Below are 19,735 nucleotides of genomic sequence, written 5' to 3'. Positions count from 1 at the left end.
TTATTTCCTCAACGTCTTCTACACCGAGCAAACATCTATCATTTGCAAGTGTTGCCTTTGTAATTTCTGCAAAGAAAGTCATCCAATATACAAGGAAATTTAATTTAAACAGTCTCCCTCCGTCTCTTTGATTTTCCATTGTATTTGCTATTAAGCCATGGGTAAGTCTCGCGTTTTGTCCCCACTGGCGGATGAATGTATCCCGGACCGCATTTCCCGGTTCTTGACTTTTTTCAATTTTGTCTTGCTTTTTGACTTTTCTCTTATCGGCTATTATTTCAACCTTCTTTGGACCCTTTGGTAATCCAAATGCCTCATAAACTGTGTTCGATGTTATTTTTATTTGGTGGTTTCCTACGTTTAGCTTATCGAACTTCTCATCAAAGTTTCTCACTAACCAATACGCCAATCTTGTCGAAATATGGTTGATGTTGATATCAAGAATAGCTCCAAACCCCATATCCCTAACATCATCTATCTGTTTTTTTGAAAATCTTCTAACAGTATCCATATATGAGTTAGGTTGGCATCTCAGCAGTATTGCTTCATTGCTGTATTTGAAAAACTCTCTATGTTCTGTTTTAGGTTGTTGCCCATTTTTTGAATGTTTTTTTGTGAGTGTCTTTGATTTCCTCTTATCTCCTTTCTTCTCATGTTTTTTTCTTTTTTGGGGGTGGCTTAACAAATTCATCATCTTCTGAACTTTCTTGAATCACCAATCTCTTTCTATTCTTTTTAATTTTTATCAGAGTTGATATTGGTCCCTCAAAGTCTTCATCAGATTCTATTTCTACAAAATCGCATGCAATAGTTAAAAAGACTCACAAAATCGCATTTATCAGTTAATCATGCACAGCAAGTCATCAATTCGCATGTATTAGATATCAATTCGCATGTGTTATTTTTTATCAATTCTCATTATGAGTTATGATTTCGCATTTGTTATATAATCATTACCTAAACTATCAATCATTATAAATCATAAACAATACAATTAACATATGATATAAAATCGCATTTGCATTTATATCAATTCGCATATTTAATTTAACCTAAAACAAAAAAAGCTTCGACATACTAGCTTTTTATCATATGAAATCGCAAATGTCATTAAAACCACATCAAAACCCTATATGATATCGCAAATCCATCAGTATCATTAAGACAACTGCATAAAAAATGCAAAACCTAATAAATAAATATACCAGTAATAAACCCTACCAAAATTGAAGTTGTTATCAATATGTAATGTTATAAAACTATATGTTTCAGTTAAAACGTTAATAAACAAACAAAATCGCATTTGATTTTAAAGCCCTTGTATATTACACTTTAAATCGCAAATGTAATTAGATACCTGGATTCATCTTCTTCGCTTGTGGTCTGTCGTTGTTTGCTTTGCTTCTTTTCACAATATTCATGGAATCGTAGTTGAAATCGCAATGGAGAGTAGCAGTGAATCGTAGTTGAAATCGCAATGGAAAGTAGGAGGTAATGTTTTGGAGAAGGAGAATGCTTTTGATTTTGGGTTTTACGGTATGATTTTGAGTTTTTGTGTGCTGATAATCAGGGGTTTTGTTCTCGCTATGGACGATTCTAACCTTGGCGGTTTCTTTTATTAATTTTAATTTGATTAATTTAATTGTTTAAACACGCGCTTTTAATGAGATGATCGTACGGTTGTTGTTGTTGTAGCGTACCTAATGTACGATTAGACTATTTGTATGATAACCGGCCTCTCTCTCTCTCTCTCTCTATATATATATATATATATATATATATATATATATATATATAGGGGAATGCTAGACAGAAAACCCTTAAATTCTTAGAAAACTCTGGAAACTCAAATCTCTCCCTATTTTTACCCAACCTCCCGACATTTTTTTTTCGAAAAAAATAACACATGTAATATACATGTTTTAAAGTGTTTTAGGCCAAAAAAAACAAAAAAGCGCCGAAGGGATTTTTTTTAAAAAAATAAACAAATTTCAGCAATGTCCGGTTGCCTAACATGTGTTAGACAAAAATGCTGAAAGTTGCTGAAATTTGTTTTTTTTTTTTAAAAAAAAAAAACCCTTCAACGCTTTTTTGATTTTTTTGGCCCAAAACTCTTAAAAACATGTATATTACATGTGTTATTTTTTTCAAAAAAAAAAAAAAGTCGGGAGCTTTGAGTTTTCCGGGTTTCTTAAATATTTAGGGTTTTCTATATAGCCCAACCCTATATATATATATATATATATATATATATATATATATATATATAGGTAGATGATCCTGTAAAAGTGCTCAAAGTGTTAGAAGTGTGAAAAGTGTATTATAACACTATATATAATACTATATAACACCATATAAACACCGTATAACAATATGTAACACCATATAATACCATATAACAATATGTAACACTATATAACATCATGGTTGCAAAAGTCGCTAGGTGCTCCCTAGTCGGATTCGGGAGTACTCGGGAAGTACTCGGCTTAGGCGAAGATTACTCGGGGAGTAATTGGCCTGGGAGACTAGTACTCGTGCCTCGGCAGCCTACCTTGTAGCGAGTACTCGAGGAGTACTTGGAGACTAGGCGGGACTTTTACAACCATGTATAACATTATATAACAAATATAACACTATAGTTTGTCTGATAACATGTCTATGATAGATGTATAGTGTTATATTTGTTATATAATGTTATATAGTGTTACATAGTGTTATATGGTATTATATGGTGTTACATATTGTTATACGGTGTTTATATGGTGTTATATAGTATTATATATAGTGTTATAATACACTTCTCACACTTTAGGCTCTTTTTACACTATCCTTATCCTATATATATATATATATATATATATATATATCAGTTTCTAATATATATTTATAGTTCAAAATTAGAAAATTTTCATTTCTTATATAGATGAAAATTGCTATTTTCACAAAATTTGCAATACATGCCACAATAAAAGCTCCTCAGTCTCCGCACAGGATTATGTCCGGCCATGGCCTAGTCGCCATCGATGTTCAGAAGTGTCTTAAATATTTTCCAGTTTTGGCATTTCTCTTTCTTGATCTTGACAGCCTCCGTATAAGACAACCTCTTCATGTTTTATGTTCACAATTCACAAAAAGAGAATCCATCCATGTAGCAAACTGCAACTGTGTGTTTTATTTTATATATTGTCTCCACTCACTGGACTTAGATTTGACGTTTCAACACTTGTTTGTTTGTAATATTAATGCTTGTTTGTGCTGAGCAGCTTCCAGATACCAACTCTCGGTTGATCTTGGATGTGTCATGTCCAGTGAAAGAAAGTATGGTGTGAATCAGTCGTTGGTTTCTTGCAAGTCAAAATCACAACAAGTCGTAGAGGACGGTGGTGGCGGTTCGGAATATGGGCAGCTTAAGGTGTCTCATATAATGGTGGAGAGAAACCGAAGGAAGCTGATGAATGAACACTTGAGTGTTCTTCGTTCACTTATGCCTTGCTTTTATGTCAGAAGGGTAATCATCTAAACAATTTTTTTTTTTTTTGGATTGGTAGATCGAGGTGGTTTAGGATTCAGCTAAGTTGGCTACCCTTGACGAGTGAACTCCTTAAGAGTTTGGTGAAATATTTACTTTACGGAGTTCGTTTGTCAACTTACTGAGTTTTATGTCCATGGCAATATAGCCTAGTTATATTCCCAAAAGGGGTTTTATTGGGTTTCCTCCTGAATTGGTGTATAGGCATTATTGCCTAGTGGAGATGGATATGATTGGATGGTTCCGTTGGTGGCACGATGATCCTCCAGTGGTACATTAGTGATCCAAATTTGCCGCTCAAAAAAACTTACTGAGTTTTATTGACATACCTAACTCCAAAAAAAAATGTTAAAACTTGCATGAGTTATGTTGCATGGGGAGTGAACTATCTAGAAATACAATAACTTTCAAGTTTAGAAAAAAAAGGTCTACAGAACTTGGCTAAATCATAAACAACCTCTACCAATCCAAAATATTATTGTCTAAACACATAATTAGGTACACCACTGATAGCTGACTATATTGCATGAAACTTTTAGGGTGATCAAGCATCAATAATTGGAGGAGTAGTTGATTACATCACTGAATTGCAACGAGTTCTTCAGTCTCTAGAGGCAAAGAAACGACGAAAAGTTTACCGAGAACAAGTAACGCACCATTGGATTGATTCAAGCCCTCGAAGACCAAGACCGCCACTTAGCCCTAGGCCAAGCGTGCCGATTAGCCCTAGAACCCCGCAGCCAACAAAGACATACAGGCCCACTTTTCCTCTATCATTCGTAGCACGGCCATCACCTGCTAATTCTTTCATAAGTTCAGACAACTCTAATGAGCTCATGGCCAACTTGAGGTCACCCATTGCTGAAGTTGAGGTGAAGTTTGCTGGTGGTAATCTTCTTCTAAAGACCTGCTCGAATCGAATACATGGCCAAACAACAAAAGTAATCGCGGTTCTTGAAAATCTATCTCTTGAAGTTCTTCATGTTGACATTAGTGTTGTTGATGAAACTATGGTCAACTCTTTTACCATCAAGGTAAATCAAACGTATATATTTTCAGCTTTTTTTGCATGTTTTATATAGTTTCATATGAATTGCATGCATGGTTTAATGCATATCACTTAAAGAACAGTATTGAGTAATACTCACATTTAGGTTATATATACAACAACTTATTTGTGGTCATGCAACTGAGTTTGAAAATCTGTAAATTTATTTTCGCAATTTATATACGAGTTTCAAAGTGTTAACATTTTTCGGATACCTAAATAATCATCTTTTAAGAGGTTGTTTCTATGGTTTTTATTTTTTAACATTGTTTATCATTACTATAGTTATCAGTGGAGCGCCTCTCTATCTCTTTGAATAGAGGAAAGGTTAATTTGTCGTCATCCTACTCTCCCAAACTCTACCGATAACTAGCTATGAGTAGAATTTGTTGGGTACTTTTGTTTCTTTGTATCATTACTATAGTTTAAATGTTTGATCCATTAATTTTGTTTATTGTTAGATTGGAGTTGAATGCCGACTAAGTGCAGAGGAACTTGCTCAACACATTCAAAAGACCTTCTGCTAACCTTCATGTTCATCCTCAATCTCAATCCTCACCCTCCTTGTCACATGAATCTTGTATAGAGGATGTACCCGTTCCACCCACGTTATGTTATATATGTTCGACGCATGTTGGACATGATGTTGAAACATTCAAGAATGTGATCAAAGAATAATAAAGAAAAGCAGTTGTAAACATTGCACTTGATCACGCGTACTGCTCAAAACCCTAATAAACGCCTTCAATTTGGATAAAACGATTAGAGTTTTGGGTCAATTAGCTTAACTTTTGTATCGTCCTTAAACTTTAATATATCGATTTCTAATTTGGCCGTTGACTAGTTTAACTTTCGTATCGTCCTTAACTTTAATATGTCGATTTCTAATTTGGCGGGTATGTAACCTTTGTGTCCCTCAAACTGTTGCACTTTAATTATCATCCTCATATAAACTTCTGTGGTAGGGTTTGACATTGGTCATATATACATTAAAGTCACATTGATTATTTATTTTAAATGGTTGCAGAAATAATGCAAGAGGACATGTACATATAGTGATATACATTAAAGATTCGTACACTTATGGTGGTATATAGCTAGGAGGGGTGTGCCTATAAGTGTAGGACAATACATGCATGCATGTCTTCAACTGTGAATACATACATCCATAGTCCATATATAATATATTGGACTATTGGTTTTCAAATAACTTTTATTTATTATTTAAAATGATAAATTAAATAGTCACAAGCTTGATTGCATGTATTGATGCGTGTGTAAAAGATTAATCACACTTGCAATCTTGCACAGCTTTTGATTTGTTTTATGTAATTTGTCGATAATACATTTTATTAAGAGAAGCTAAATCAATGGATCATGTAAGTGAAGCAAAGAATGTTTGAACTCAATCCCTCGATTAAAGTAATCACTACTATTTTACGATATATAAATCAGAATAGGAGTGGGTTTTCATAACTATGCTCAGAATCTTGAGAGTGTAAATTAAAGTGATTATTGTAAATACGTGTTAAATCAAATTATAGCAATATGTAATTCATGTTGCTACATGTTGTTACACGTTCTATAAGTTGTTTGGACTGTTATAACAGCATTTGGGTTATAAGTGTGCAGGTTCTGAAGTCCAGGTGTGAAAGTTGTACAATCTGGAGCCTAAAGTGTAAAAATGGAAAAATGAGGGGCTTATATGGAAGTATCTTTTAACCTTGTATATATATAAGAGAGTGTAACAGTGGTTTCTTTTATCTTCTCGAAGTCTTTGTTCTCTCTCTTCCAGAAGATTAGGGTTTGTTTAATTTGAGTTTGTATTGTAGCAGATTGTGTGTGATCTGCTAGATCTCGTGTGAGATCTTGTTGTTATGGTTTGTATAGATCAACTGATAATCATCAGTTGATCATCTTTCTTTCTGTATTGTTACAGATCTCATAATTTGTGAGATCTAGGGTATTTGGGGCTTTTCTGGTTTGGGTACAATAAAGTTTTGTCACCGTTTTTGTCGCTATTTCTTTGTGTTGTTTGTTCTATTTTGATTAGCATATCATTTTACATGGTATCAGAGCTTATTAGCTCTTGATTGCTGATCTTGGTTGTTCCGCTGTGAGTTTTTAGGGTTTTATCGCTGTTGTTAGCAGGAGATATTCTTTGGTGTTCAAAGAAGTGTGCAGATCTTGGTCTTGGGAAGTGTGCTGTTCAGATCTGATTCGCTCCTGGTATTCTAGGGTTTGCGAATCTGTGATTGGAGGTCTAGATCGTCTTGATCTTGGTGTTTGAAGGTTGTGTTGGTCTTTGAAACCCTAGAAGGTTTCAGGGCAAACTGACCAGTGTTTATCTCTCTTGATTGTTTTCTTTCTGTGATCTGTAACCCTAGAAGGTTACAGTTTCATACTTGCTTGGAACGCAAATTTGTAAGATCGTTCTTATCTCATACTCTTTGCATCATATCTTGTGAGTCTAGGCATCCGTGTTTACCGGACTAGTCGGGTCAGCACTTGATCGAGTCTTCTTGCTATTTGTGCATTGTTATTTGTTTTTCTTTTCCTTTTGTATTGTTGTGTTGTTATTAGTGGCTCCTGAGTAAAGGCATGTCCAGGCACCTGTGAGTGATGAACCTTGAATCTTGTCCCTAACTCAGCTTCGCCTTAGGGTCTTGTGTGCTTTACCTCTGTGTTCTTGGTTGTTATCTGTTGATAACCTTGTTGTGCTGTATCCTTGATCTGTTGTGTGATATTTGTTGTTTTATCTTTGGTCTGTTCTTATCTGTTGTTTAAATGGGTGATACTGGTAGTTCGTCTCAGACTTTGATTAGTAAGTTAGATATAGGAGATCCCTTATATCTGCATCCAAGTGACTCTAGTGCTTTAACCTAGCAGTATGCATGGGTCTGTTTGGGTCGGTTTTGACCAAAAACTATAACCATAACCGTGATGTCGGTTATTGGATAACCATAACCATAACTGATCGGTTATGGTGGTTATGGTTATTCGGTTTTGATGGTTATAGCGGGTCGGTTATGGGTGGTTAACCGGGTATTTAGCATAGCTAAAAATAGCTTAATTTTTTTTTAACATAGAATAAATTGTTATTGCATATTTATATATATTAGTATAATACATAGTATTAATACCAATTATTATCGAATATTCAAATAAAGTGATATGATACATTCCATAAATTCAAATAAACATTAAACCAAAACCACAAAATGATATGAAAAACCCATAAGTACTAAAAATCTTTAGTCAAAAACATCAAATATTAAAAATATGGTGAAAAGTCCTAAATCCTACAAAGATTTATTACATGTGGGTTCGGTTCGGTTATGGTGGGTATGAAAAATGATAACCATAACCGACCTGCTACTTTCAGTTTTCAAAAAAACCATTAACCGACCCACCGGTTTTTTACTTGGTTTGGTTTTTTCGGTTCGGTTTGTCGGTTAATTCGGTTATGGTTCGGTTAATTCGGTTTTTTGCACATTCATACTTTAACCATTGTTATTACTAAGTTGAAAGGTACAGAAAACTATTATGTATGATCTAGTGCTATGAAATTGGCCTTAGAGGCTAAAAATAAATATGGATTTATAGATGGTAAGTGTGTTAGGTCTGAGAGTGATTCTGTGTTAGCCAGTCAGTGGGACAGATGCAATTATGTGGTTCTTACATGGTTGTTGAATTCTGTGTCTAGGGAACTTTTCCTTGGTCAAGTTTTCTCCAAGTTAGCTTCAGAGGTCTGGACTGACCTCAAAGAGTCTTTCTATAGGGTGGTTGGTTCTATTGTATATGATTTGTATAAGAAAATCAATAGTGTTTCACAAAATGAAACTTATGTTGCTGAATATTATAATAAGCTTACAACAATGTGGAAGCAGTTTGATGCTATGTTGCATCTGCCTTCATGTTCTTGTCAAGCTGCTAAAGATTTTAATGATTTTTCAACACTAATAAAATTGATGCAATTTCTCGTGGGTCTGGATGACGTTTATCAATCAGTAAAAACAAATCTATTAACAAGAGAACATTACCTTCTATTAAAGTGGCTTTCTCTATAATTTCTAAAGAAGAGTCACATAGGTTGTCTAGTAGTGGGTAAAAAACACAGAGTGTGTCTTTTGTGTCTAAAACCAATCAGTCTTTTGACCAAAGAAAGAAATCTAATAGAGGTCCTAACCCTAATCTGATGTGTACTCACTGTAACATGTTAGGACATACTGTTGATAGATGCTTTAAGGTTATTGGGTATCCACCTGGGTTTAAAAGAAGGGTTAGTAATACCAACCAGTCTAATAAAGTTAACTTGGCTAATAATAGTAAAACTAATTCTGTGAATGGAACATTTTCATCTGGTGGGAGTTCTGGTTTACCTTTTACATCTAAGCAGATTGCTAAGTTGTTGACTCTTGTTGGAGAAAAGAGTGGATCCGATTCTTAGAATCAGAATGTAGGAGGTGAGGTCTTTAATGTTTCCAACTTTGTTAGTTGTTCTAGTTCTGATAGTTTTAGTATGAATGGGTGGATTGTTGATTCTTGGGCTAGTCACCACATGGTTAGAACAGATAGAAACTTGATTAATGTTGTGGATGTGTCTGAATTCAATATTACTGTTGGTCATCCAAATGGAATAAGTATTAAGGTTTTAAAAATTAGTGATTTAAAACTGACTGATGATATACTGTTGAAAGATGTCTTTTATGTTCCTTGTTATAGTGTAAATTTGCTTTCTGTGTACAAACTGTCCAAAGATAATCATGTGTCAGTTGTATTTAATGAAACAAGTTGTTTGTTACAGGATTCCAGTTCAAAGAGAATCCTGATGAGTGGTAGTCAGGATTGTGGTCTGTATTTTGTAGGAAATTCTGGTAATGATGTTAATGCCTGTTTCAATAGTTCTGTGAAATCTTTTACTTGGCATAGTAGGCTAGGACACCCTTCAGATCAGGTTCTAGCAATATTAAAACAGAATCTTAAAATTCAATCTAGTGAACATGGTCCTTGTGATATATGTCATAGAGCAAAACAAGTTAGGGTTCCATTTCCTTTGAGTGACATAAATCAAAATTAGTTGGTGATCTCATACATTTAGATGTATGGGGTCCTTATAAAGTAACAAGTTATGGTGGTTATAAATATTTTCTAACAATTGTAGATGACTACTCTAGATCTGTGTGGTGTTATTTTTTGTCTAGTAAAATTGAAGTTTTTAAAAACTTGAAGATTTTTTATGAACTTGTGTTGACTCAGGTTAAGAAAAAAATTAAGACAACCAGGAGTGATAATGGAACAGAATTTGTTAATAGTCAAATGGATAATTTTTGCAAAACAAAGGGAATATTACATCAAACCTCTTGTTCCTATACACCACAACAAAATGGTGTGGTGGAATGGAAACACAGACATTTGTTAAATACTTCTAGAGCATTGATATTTCAGGGTGGTCTACCCTTAAGGTTCTGGTCTGATTGTGTGCTAACTGCTGTATATCTTATTAACAGGTTGCCATCTTATATGTTGAATGGTAGGAGTCCTTTTGAAATGATGTTTAATTTTAGACCCTCATTGTCTCATTTAAGGAACTTCAGATGTTTGTGTTTTAGTACTATTTTACATGATTCAGATAAATTTTCTTATAAAGCTGAAAAATGTGTATTTCTTGGTTACTCTAGTTTTAAAAAGGGATATAAATTGTGGAGTTTGGATAGTAAGAAATTTTTTTTTCAAGAGATGTAAAATTTTATGATGGTTACTCTAGTTTTAAAAAGGGATATAAATTATGGAGTTTGGATAGTAAGAATTTTTTTTTTCAAGAGATGTAAAATTTTATGAAAGTGTCTATCCTTTTAAGATTAAAACTTTTGATAACCAAGAACCCATTTTTTGATAAACAATTAAATCATGTATTCATGTAAATTTCTTTGATAATGTTTTATCTGAAGTTCCTAACATACCCAATGATGAAGAGGGTACAAATGGTGCTCAAGATCCTATTAGTGATGATCATCAACCATTGTCACCCTCTACATCAGCCTTTGTATCAGGTGTTGATACTGTTCAATAACTTGAACAGGAGAGCAGTAGTGGACAAGGTACCAACGAGAGGGCAGAGGACACTATAGGATCAAATGCTGAGACCAACCAATCTGAGGGTAGTATAAATGTTAGAAAATCTTCTAGAAATACTTCTATGCCTAGAAATATTGATGACTTTGTTGTTGAGGGTAAAGTTAGATATGGTATAGAAAAGGTTGTTAGCTATGCACATTTGTCTTATGAAAATAAGTGTTTTGTTGCTTCATTGAATAAAACTTTAGAGCCTACTTCTTATAGTGAAGCTGCTAAGGATGATAACTGGGTAGAAGCCATGAATAATGAAATGGAAGCCTTGTATAAAAATAATACTTGGATATTAGTTGATCTTCAAAAAGGTAGGAAACCTATAGGATGCAAATGGTTTAATAAGATCAAATAGAAGGCAAATGGGGAAGTTGAAAGATATAAGGCCAGGTTGGTGGCCAAAGGGTTTAATCAAACAAAGGGCATTGATTTTGGTGAAACTTTTCACCAGTTGTTAAAATGAGCACTGTTAGAATTGTGTTGAAGCTTGTTGTTAAAAACAATTGGCCTCTTTATCAAATGGATATAAATAATGCATTTTTATATGGTATATTAACTGAGATGTCTTTATGGCACAGCCTCAAGGCTATTTATTGTTCAAAAGATAATACTAAAGTGTGTAAATTGGTAAAGTCATTATATGGTCTTAAGTAAGCTCCAAGACAATAGAATGAAAAGTTAACTACTGTGTTAACTTCTATGGGATTTGTTCAAAGTGTTTGTGATTATTCTTTGTTTGTGTTGTCTAAGCAAGATGTGTTTATTGTTTTGCTTGTTTATGTTGATGACATAGTTGTTACAGGAAACAATAAAACTGAAATAGAAATAGTTAAAACAAGCTTAAGAGAGAATTTTCAAATAAAAGATCTTGGGTTGCTTAGGCATTTTCTAGGAATTGAAGTGTTATATTCAGATAATTGTATCTGTTTGTCACAAAGAAAGTATTGTCTTGAGCTTTTCAATGAGTGTGGGTACTTGGGTTGTAAACCTGTTACAACACCAAATGAGCAAAGTTTTTTAGTCGCTAATAAGTGTGAAAAGGATCAAAAAGTTTTGAAAAATGTAAATGGTTTTCAAAGGTTAACAGGGAAGCTGTTATATTTGTCTTTGACCAGGCCTGACATTAGTTATACTGTTCAGTTCTTAAGTCAATATATGCATAGTCCTTGTCAATCTCATCTTGATATTGCATTGAGGTTGTTGAGGTACTTAAAACTATCACCTGGAAAAGGAGTTAGTATTAAGAAGTCAAGTATGGTTATGTCCGGTTTTGTTGATTCTGAATGGGCCAAATGTCTTAAGACCAGGAGGTCTGTTACAGGGTATGGTATTTTTTTTGGGAGGGACACTAGTTTCTTGGAAAAGCAAGAAACAAAGTGTAACTTCCAGATCAACTACAGAAAGCTGAGTACAGAGCTATGTGCTCAGCTACCTGCGAAATTATGTGGATACTTAATGTTCTAATTGAATTAAAAGTTGCTTGTAATTTGCCAGTCAAATTGTATTGTGATAGTAAGTCTGCAATTTCTATCTCTCAAAATCTTGTTTTTCATGAGAGAAGAAAACATTTTGAGTTGGACTGACATTTTTTGAGAGACAAAATAGCTACTGGGATTATTGAGCCTGAGAAAGTTAGTACAGAGATGCAGATTGCAGACATTTTTACAAAGGGTTTGAATGCAAGTCAACATCAAACTCTTTGTGATAGTTTGGGTCTTTATAACATGTTTGCCACATGAATTATGGGGGCATGTTAAATTAAATTATAGCAATATGTAATTCATGTTGCTACATGTTACACGTTCTATAAGTTGTTTGGACTGTTATAACAACATTTGGGTTATAAGTGTGCAGGTTCTGAAGTCCAGGGGTGAAAGTTGTACAATCTGGAGCCTAAAGTGTAAAAGTGGAAAGATGAGGGGCTTATATGGAAGTATCTTTTAACCTTGTATATAAGAGAGTGTAACAGTGGTTTCTCTTATCTTCTCGAAGTCTCTGTTCTCTCTCTCTTCCAGGCGATTAGGGTTGTTCTAGTGTTTTGGAACAATGCTACCTTCGAGGTCATCTATAAACGAGATCGGGCTGATAGAATTGAGTAAGGTAGTTAGATGGTTAATGATGTGCTAAAAGTAGTTCAATTAAAACTAACTAAATTACTCTATTCTAGACACTAAGTAATACTCTAGACTCTCTAAAACTCAACTAAACTACTAACCGGCAAGTGAACCGATCGACTCTGGTAAAGCTAGGTACGTCCAGAAATCGAACCCACATGACTCTATTAAATTACGTTAACTAGACTCTCTAGACTTAAGACTGACACGACTCTAACCGTTTTTATATTTTTTTTAGAAGGGGGGGGGTGTTCTAATATCCTAAGAATGCAATTTAACTAAAAACTAATTAACGAAAACAACTAAGACGCAAGTGGGACATGGATTTAATTCAGATGATGATGAAATACTACCTAGACTGGAATCCGGATGCTGACAGTTTTCTTTCTATCAGATACTAGTTATTATGGAACCGATATCATAAATTGCTAAACCTAAAGAAGAACCGAGCAGGACCCCCGACCCTTGTCGGGAAGACACCTATGGAACTCTAGAGGCTGTTAAGAATACCAGTGTTATCTAGACTCCATTTCGGTTATCTAAGTGTTTTATGAAAAGTACCTTAATATGACCAACTCCCTTACGGTATGAAAGTCTATGGTGACTTGGGTTCTTGATTCGACTCAATAGACAAGAATTGATAAGGAAACTAAGATGGACTCCCTATGAAGACCTACCTAGCAATTAACCAACCTAGACCTACCGATAATCTCGCACCTCTCTGTTGTTAAGATTAGTAGAACACCTAGACCTACTCAATTAATGAATATCACTTCTAAGGTATATCGGCCGATTAACCAAACAAATCACAAACGCAAAGTTAATGATCTAGCATAATCCTATTATATGAAAGACATTCACCAAAGATCATGCGAAGCAATAAACAATAATTAAACAAGTCTAAATATACACAACGAATCAATGATCAAGTTCTCTACAATCCATAAATAACAAGCATCCAAATAAAAATCAAAACTTCAACATTCATTCATCACAATCTAGGTAGTTCAAGGTTTTTAGCCAACAATCATGTTCAAGAAAATCAAATCACAAAGCATGATCAAAGAATTCATGGATGAAGTATGAAGAAACTAGAAACGGGAAGACAAAACCCGATGTATCCTCAATCTCATGTCTTCAAGCTTCTAACCGATGGTTCCTAGCTCGAAAAACCTCCGAAACCTTGATCTCCAAGCTCCAAAATTCGTCCAAGAAAATTATAATTCGTCTCTAGGGTTGGACATCTTTTTAAATATGTATATATAGGTTTCCCCAGCTCACATTCAGCTCAAGCACGAAACTTTCTGTTAAAAAGGGCTTTTCGCCACCTACTAGCCAACTCTTCCTTCACCTCGCGGGCCGTGAGGTGATCATTAAGTCAACCTGGTCAAAAGGCCAGATCGCGGAGCACGACACACTTCCTTCCTCCTCTCGCGAGCCACAAGAGGACCATTTTCCTTGATTTTTGTGCTTTTTCAGCTCTCGTTCTCCCGATCTCGTTCCGGTTCTTGGTTTCTTCATATTTTGGCTCGTTTTCCGCCCTTTTCAGCAATAATTAACACCCGAGACCTGGTAAACACAAATGGATCAGCAGTAACACATTCTAACTAAAAGCCGAATAAAACTAACTAAAATTATACATACCGTTCACGATAATGGATGTATTTTGCAATGCGTCAGTTGACTATATAGTTTAGTTCCTGACTAAGTAGATCGAGTTTTTTGTAATGATCTATTTAACCGGGTTTTTTTTGTAATGATGTATTGTACTCGGGTGTACATGTTAATTAATAGATGATTATGTTTAATTAATGGATGATGAAATTCTATGTGTAACTTAGTTAATTAATGATATGTTTGCACAAATGTATGTTCATTAGAAGTATGTCCATGGTTTGTAGGAATGTATGTTCATTTAAAACAGAAGTATGTTCATGTCAAGGTTTGAAAGAATGTATGTTCGTTTAAACACAAGTATGTTCAGTTCATTTAAACATAAGTATGTTCATGTCATGGTTTACAAATGTTCAGAACTATATTCATGGTTTGTAGGAATGCATCTTTATTTAAACAGAAGAAAGTATGTCCATTTAAATAGGAATGTATGTTCATTAATCTATGTTACTTATTTAGACAGAAGAAAGTATGTCCATTTAAATAGGAATGTAAGTTCATTAATCTATGTTACTTAGTTGAATGTATGTTTGCAGGATGGTTTGCATGAATGTAAGTATGTTCATAGGCTTGCTTACTTTGGACCATTGCCTTTTCTTTTCTTGAGTGGGCTGCTTTGTTGCCAACAATTGGGCTAAGTCCGAATGTAGGTTCATGATTCATGGTTTGCAGGAATCTATGTTCATTAAAAGAGAAGTATGTTCATTTAAATAGTAGTAGTTGATTGAATGTATGTTTTGCAGATGGTTTGTAGGAATGTACGGTGTGCAGCCGCAAGGGCGGACCTACCCACTTGGGTGGGTGGGCGGCCGCACCCCTTGAGAATAAAGGTTTTAGGGTTAAATTTCGCACAAAATTTTGACCGCACCCCTTGAAAATTTTCAACCGCACCCCTTGGAAAATTTCAACCGCCCCCTTTAAAAAAATCTTATGAATTTAAAAAAAAATGTAAACATTAATTTTTATTAAAATATAACCTAATGTATATAATTATTCTTTAACCACTTTACTTAATAATTTAACCCAATAACTTTCATTTAACAATTTAGCCATTAGCCCACTAAACATTCCATTGTAACCCAAGCCCAATTAACCCAACCCAATTAATTTTGAAGTTAAATAAAATAACCCAGCCCAACCACCCCTTCCAATTCTTTCTCCCACTCTCCCTCTTCTGATCGCGCATTGACCAACGCACAAAAGTAGTCAATAGGCACGACGGCGCAACGGCTGCATTCTCACCGGAAAAGCTTGATTCAGGCCACCCCACCACCTGGAATACAAAATTTAACGACGTACCTTCGCTTTTTTATGTGGTTTTTAGGAGAGATAGGGGTTGTTGTTGTTTGGTATAGAGAATGAACTGATTTAGGGTTTGAATTGTATTGAGAATTGTATTGATAAAATGTTTGTACAAGAATAGGGTTACACAAAGATGGAGTTTATATAGAACACCATATTACACACTAGCCCCTATACTATTTTTTTTCTTCTTTCCGACACTCCCCCTCAAGTTGAGTAGTGGGGTCACCAATACTTAACTTGCTCAAACAGCTACTAAAAGCGTTTCCGTTGACTGCTTTTGTAAGAATATCTGCGAGTTGATCTTTTGTTGATATATACGGGAGCTCTATGATTCTTTCCTCTAGTTTTTCCTTGATGAAATGTCGATCTACCTCCACGTGTTTTGTTCGATCATGCTGAACTGGGTTTTCTGAGATTTGTATTGCAGCTGTATTGTCGCACATAATTTTACTGGGTGTCGCCCTTTGGGAGAAACCAATGTCTTCTAGGAGCTTCCTGATCCAAAGAACTTCACTTAGCCCTCGAGCTATACCTCTGAACTCAGCTTCTGCACTTGAGAGAGCGACCACCTTCTGTTTCTTACTTCTCCAGGTAACAAGGTTTCCACCAACCAAGGAGAAGTACCCTGACGTTGACCTTCGGTTTCCCTTATCTCCCGCCCAGTCGGCGTCAGTGTAGAGCTCAACATTTAAATGTTCGTTTGCTTTAAACAACACTCCATGGCCTGCGGTACCCTTTAGATACCTTAGAATTCTCTGAGCAGCTTCCATGTGGGCAACTTGTGGTTGGTGCATAAACTGACTTACCACTCCAACAGCATAAGCTATATCAGGACGAGTGTGAGAGAGATATATTAACTTGCCCACGAGACGTTGATACCTTTCTTTGTCTGCAAGCTCTCCATTAAGTTCCATATGAAGATTGTGGTTCACCATCATTGGCGTATCTGCTAGTTTACAATCAATCAACCCAGTTTCTTCCAGGAGATCAAGGACATACTTCTTTTGGCAGATGAAAATCCCCCGTTTAGACCTGAGAACTTCTATTCCGAGGAAATACTTGAGATTCCCAAGGTCTTTCATTTCGAACTTTGAAAACAAACTCTTTTTCAGCTGTGCTATTTCTTCTACATCATTTCCGGTAATAATCATGTCGTCTACATATATAATCAGGCAAGTTACGAGGCCGTTTCTTCTCTTGAGGAACAGAGTATGATCAGCGTTACTTTGGTAATACCCGTATTCTTTCATGGCCAAGGTGAACTTTCCAAACCATGCCCGAGGAGACTGTTTTAGCCCGTATAGAGATTTTTTCAACCGACAAACTTCCCCATCTTTAAAACCCCCTGAAAAACCTAGAGGTGCTTCCATGTAGACTTCTTCCGCTAGGTCTCCATGGAGAAATGCATTTGTAACATCAAACTGATGGAGAGGCCACTCCTTATTGGATGCCACGGAGAAGAGGACTCTGATGGTATCCATTTTTGCAACTGGAGAAAAAGTCTCAGAGTAATCGATCCCATATGTCTGAGTGTACCCTTTGGCTACAAGTCGAGCTTTGTATCTTCCAATGGAACCATCTGGTTTATATTTAATTGAATACACCCACCGACAGCCAACTGTTTTCTTTCCTTTTGGGAGAATGCACTTTTCCCACGTATTGTTTTTCATAAGAGCGTGCATCTCCGTTTCCATTGCTTCTTTCCAGTTCTTCTTACTTTGCGCTTCCTTTACAGAACCAGGTATTTGTTCGGAGTATAGAGAGGTGACAAAAGCTTTCGCACTGTTAGATGAATTCCCATTAACCATATTAGCCACAGGATACCTTGAATTTCTGGTTTCCCTCTCTGGCGAGTACCGTTTTGGAGGGACCCCTCTATTAGTTCTAAGAGGGAGAGGGTATTTTCTGGTTGTCTCTGCTGCAACTGGTTCCACATGTTCAACTACTGGTTCAACCTCTTCCAAATCTGGTTCAACCCGTTCCACATCTGGTTCAACATGTGGAGTAGGTTCCGTTGTTGTTGGTTCTATGTATTCCCCTGTTGTCTCATGATTATAAAATGAAGGGTCCTCAGTATTTCTTACCTCAGGTATCACGTTGGATGGACTTTCTTCAGTGGTACTGTGCTCCGCAGATTGTGTGGCTGTGTTTGAAGGACTCGCAGTACTGTGATGATTTTCTATTGTTACTTCTTCAGATGGGGGAAGTTGGGTTAGCCAACTCAGAGTGTCTATACTTTCATTCTCCCCCTGACCACTGTGTTGGGTGTCATAAAAGTATTTTGTTTCAAGAAAGTCAACGTTCATTGTGGTGAACATTTGATGAGTTTTTGGATTATAACACCGGTAACCTATTTGATCGATCCCATAGCCGACAAATACACATTTCTCAGCACATGGGCCGAGCTTGTTTCGGATGGTTTTGGGTATGTGGACAAATGTTGTACACCCAAAGATTCGAGGTTCAAGTGTAAGAGGATGGGGAATACTGTGTCACACCCCGAATTTCCACGTATCACCGGTGGGCCCGGTGGGGGATTATCGTGACGTCATGGTTGGCAACGTAATAGTCAAACAACACAATATTTAACATGCACAGCGGAAGCAATTGAAAATATAATACAACCGAATTTATTATTGTAATATCAATTGTCACAATATACGGAAGTTTATCCACAGAAGGATCGAACATAAAATGGAAACAATAGTTCAACAGACTTTTAGGCATCTTAAGCTTGCGAGACTTCTACTGATGCTAAGGAGAAATATCCAGCCAATTACGTATAGTACCTGCATTTAGCCTTTTTGGAAAATACGTCAGTTTACACTGGTAAATACAATTAACCGACTCATTTTGAAAAATGATTGAAAATTGGTTTGGATGCACGTGGCACAAAATATCTTTTATCATTTGATTAAAATGCACAGAGGCAAAATTAATCTTTTTAACTTGGGAGAATTATTTAATATTATAATCTTGTGAACAAATTACATGTTACTTATGCGTTCAGTAGCCCGAATCTTGTCCGGGTTAAAGATCAATAGACACACCACATCATAGAGTTATACACGGACGGTGTACGCCTACACCCCGTGCTCAGGTCGTGGCCATCTCGTAAGATGATGCCAAGGATATCCGGGACATGGTCATTAACCCCCCAAAGGCTGTAAAGTAAACAAGACTGTTTAAACGAGCCGATCAAATTATTCAACTACCCACTTTAACGGTGGAGATTTCATGCTCGATCAAGCGGTATGCTATATACCGTAACCCAAGCCCGTATAGGGAAAATAAGTTAAAAGTATTTACCTGAGCTAAATATAAATTCAATCCCAGCCGTATATCAAATCAGCAAGTACAGATAGCTTTTACTGGGCTCCTAATCTGGAACGGAGGTTTATAATAACCTATTAGAATCCTAACGGGTCTTTAGTTAAGCTTAAGCTTAGACCGGTTAGTTTCAAAGATACGGTTCGTACGCACTATTTAAGCGAAGACCGGATAGAATGTGATTTAGACCCGACAAGTTCAGAGACTTTTTTAATATGGGAATTTCATACGCATTCTGGATTTTGAGATAAAACCGTTAAGGTTTGACCCGTTTCGGCTAATTTATGTAAACTTGTTACATAAACCGAACCGTACGCGTAATAAGCGTGACGGGTATTCATGAGAGCTATATACAGGTTTCCTAAGTTAATTATGCCTCAAATATGTTGTGACATCAGTAAGATGCCTTTCATTATTCCCGAAACGTGTTTAAACACAAACTAGGCCCCGTAGGGGTAGTTTGGTCATTTAAAAGTTTATAAAAGAGTTTAAGTAACAACCTGAGTTACAGGTCTGATGTAATCAGAAATAATACATAATTTGCTAAGTTATATCAGTAGGTTAAAGCATATATGTGAATTTATCAAATTTAACCAAACTATGCCC

At 35.7% G+C, this 19,735-nt stretch overlaps 3 protein-coding genes across 3 annotated transcripts; all 3 read left to right on the top strand.

Moving 5' to 3' along the window:
- The first annotated feature begins 3,191 nt into the window (after positions 1-3,191).
- On the top strand, positions 3,192-5,501 carry LOC110874502 (transcription factor SPEECHLESS). The gene is made up of 3 exons (XM_022123116.2): positions 3,192-3,508; positions 4,069-4,563; positions 5,039-5,501. The coding sequence occupies exons 1-3, from the start codon at positions 3,302-3,304 to the stop codon at positions 5,102-5,104; spliced, it is 768 nt and encodes a 255-aa protein (XP_021978808.1). The 5' UTR covers positions 3,192-3,301; the 3' UTR covers positions 5,105-5,501.
- Positions 5,502-9,138: 3,637 nt separating this feature from the next.
- Positions 9,139-11,061, top strand: LOC110876093. The gene is made up of 3 exons (XM_022124272.1): positions 9,139-9,303; positions 9,385-9,534; positions 10,660-11,061. Exons 1-3 carry the CDS (start codon positions 9,139-9,141, stop codon positions 11,059-11,061), a joined length of 717 nt encoding a protein of 238 aa, XP_021979964.1.
- Positions 11,062-11,405: 344 nt separating this feature from the next.
- LOC110876092 (uncharacterized mitochondrial protein AtMg00810-like) lies at positions 11,406-12,170 on the top strand. Its single transcript, XM_022124271.1, has one exon. It carries the CDS (start codon positions 11,406-11,408, stop codon positions 12,168-12,170), a length of 765 nt encoding a protein of 254 aa, XP_021979963.1.
- The last annotated feature ends 7,565 nt before the right edge of the window (positions 12,171-19,735 follow it).

The sequence above is a fragment of the Helianthus annuus genome, chromosome 9, assembly GCF_002127325.2.
Source record: "Helianthus annuus cultivar XRQ/B chromosome 9, HanXRQr2.0-SUNRISE, whole genome shotgun sequence".
Classification (NCBI taxonomy): domain Eukaryota; kingdom Viridiplantae; phylum Streptophyta; class Magnoliopsida; order Asterales; family Asteraceae; genus Helianthus; species Helianthus annuus.
Note: the sequence above shows the minus strand (reverse complement) of the source record. Positions and strands in the feature narration are given on the sequence as shown.

Bases quoted from the DNA above. Each gene is read 5' to 3' on its own strand.
- LOC110874502 (XM_022123116.2), top strand. From the start codon at position 3,302: ATGTCCAGTGAAAGAAAGTATGGTGTGAATCAGTCGTTGGTTTCTTGC. The intron at 3,509-4,068 runs GTAATCATCTAA...TGAAACTTTTAG, and splicing joins CTTGCTTTTATGTCAGAAGG to GGTGATCAAGCATCAATAAT. The intron at 4,564-5,038 runs GTAAATCAAACG...GTTTATTGTTAG, and splicing joins TCAACTCTTTTACCATCAAG to ATTGGAGTTGAATGCCGACT.
- LOC110876093 (XM_022124272.1), top strand. From the start codon at position 9,139: ATGGTTAGAACAGATAGAAACTTGATTAATGTTGTGGATGTGTCTGAA. The intron at 9,304-9,384 runs GTAAATTTGCTT...TGTTTGTTACAG, and splicing joins TTTATGTTCCTTGTTATAGT to GATTCCAGTTCAAAGAGAAT. The intron at 9,535-10,659 runs GTTCTAGCAATA...TAACTTGAACAG, and splicing joins TAGGACACCCTTCAGATCAG to GAGAGCAGTAGTGGACAAGG.
- LOC110876092 (XM_022124271.1), top strand. From the start codon at position 11,406: ATGGGATTTGTTCAAAGTGTTTGTGATTATTCTTTGTTTGTGTTGTCT.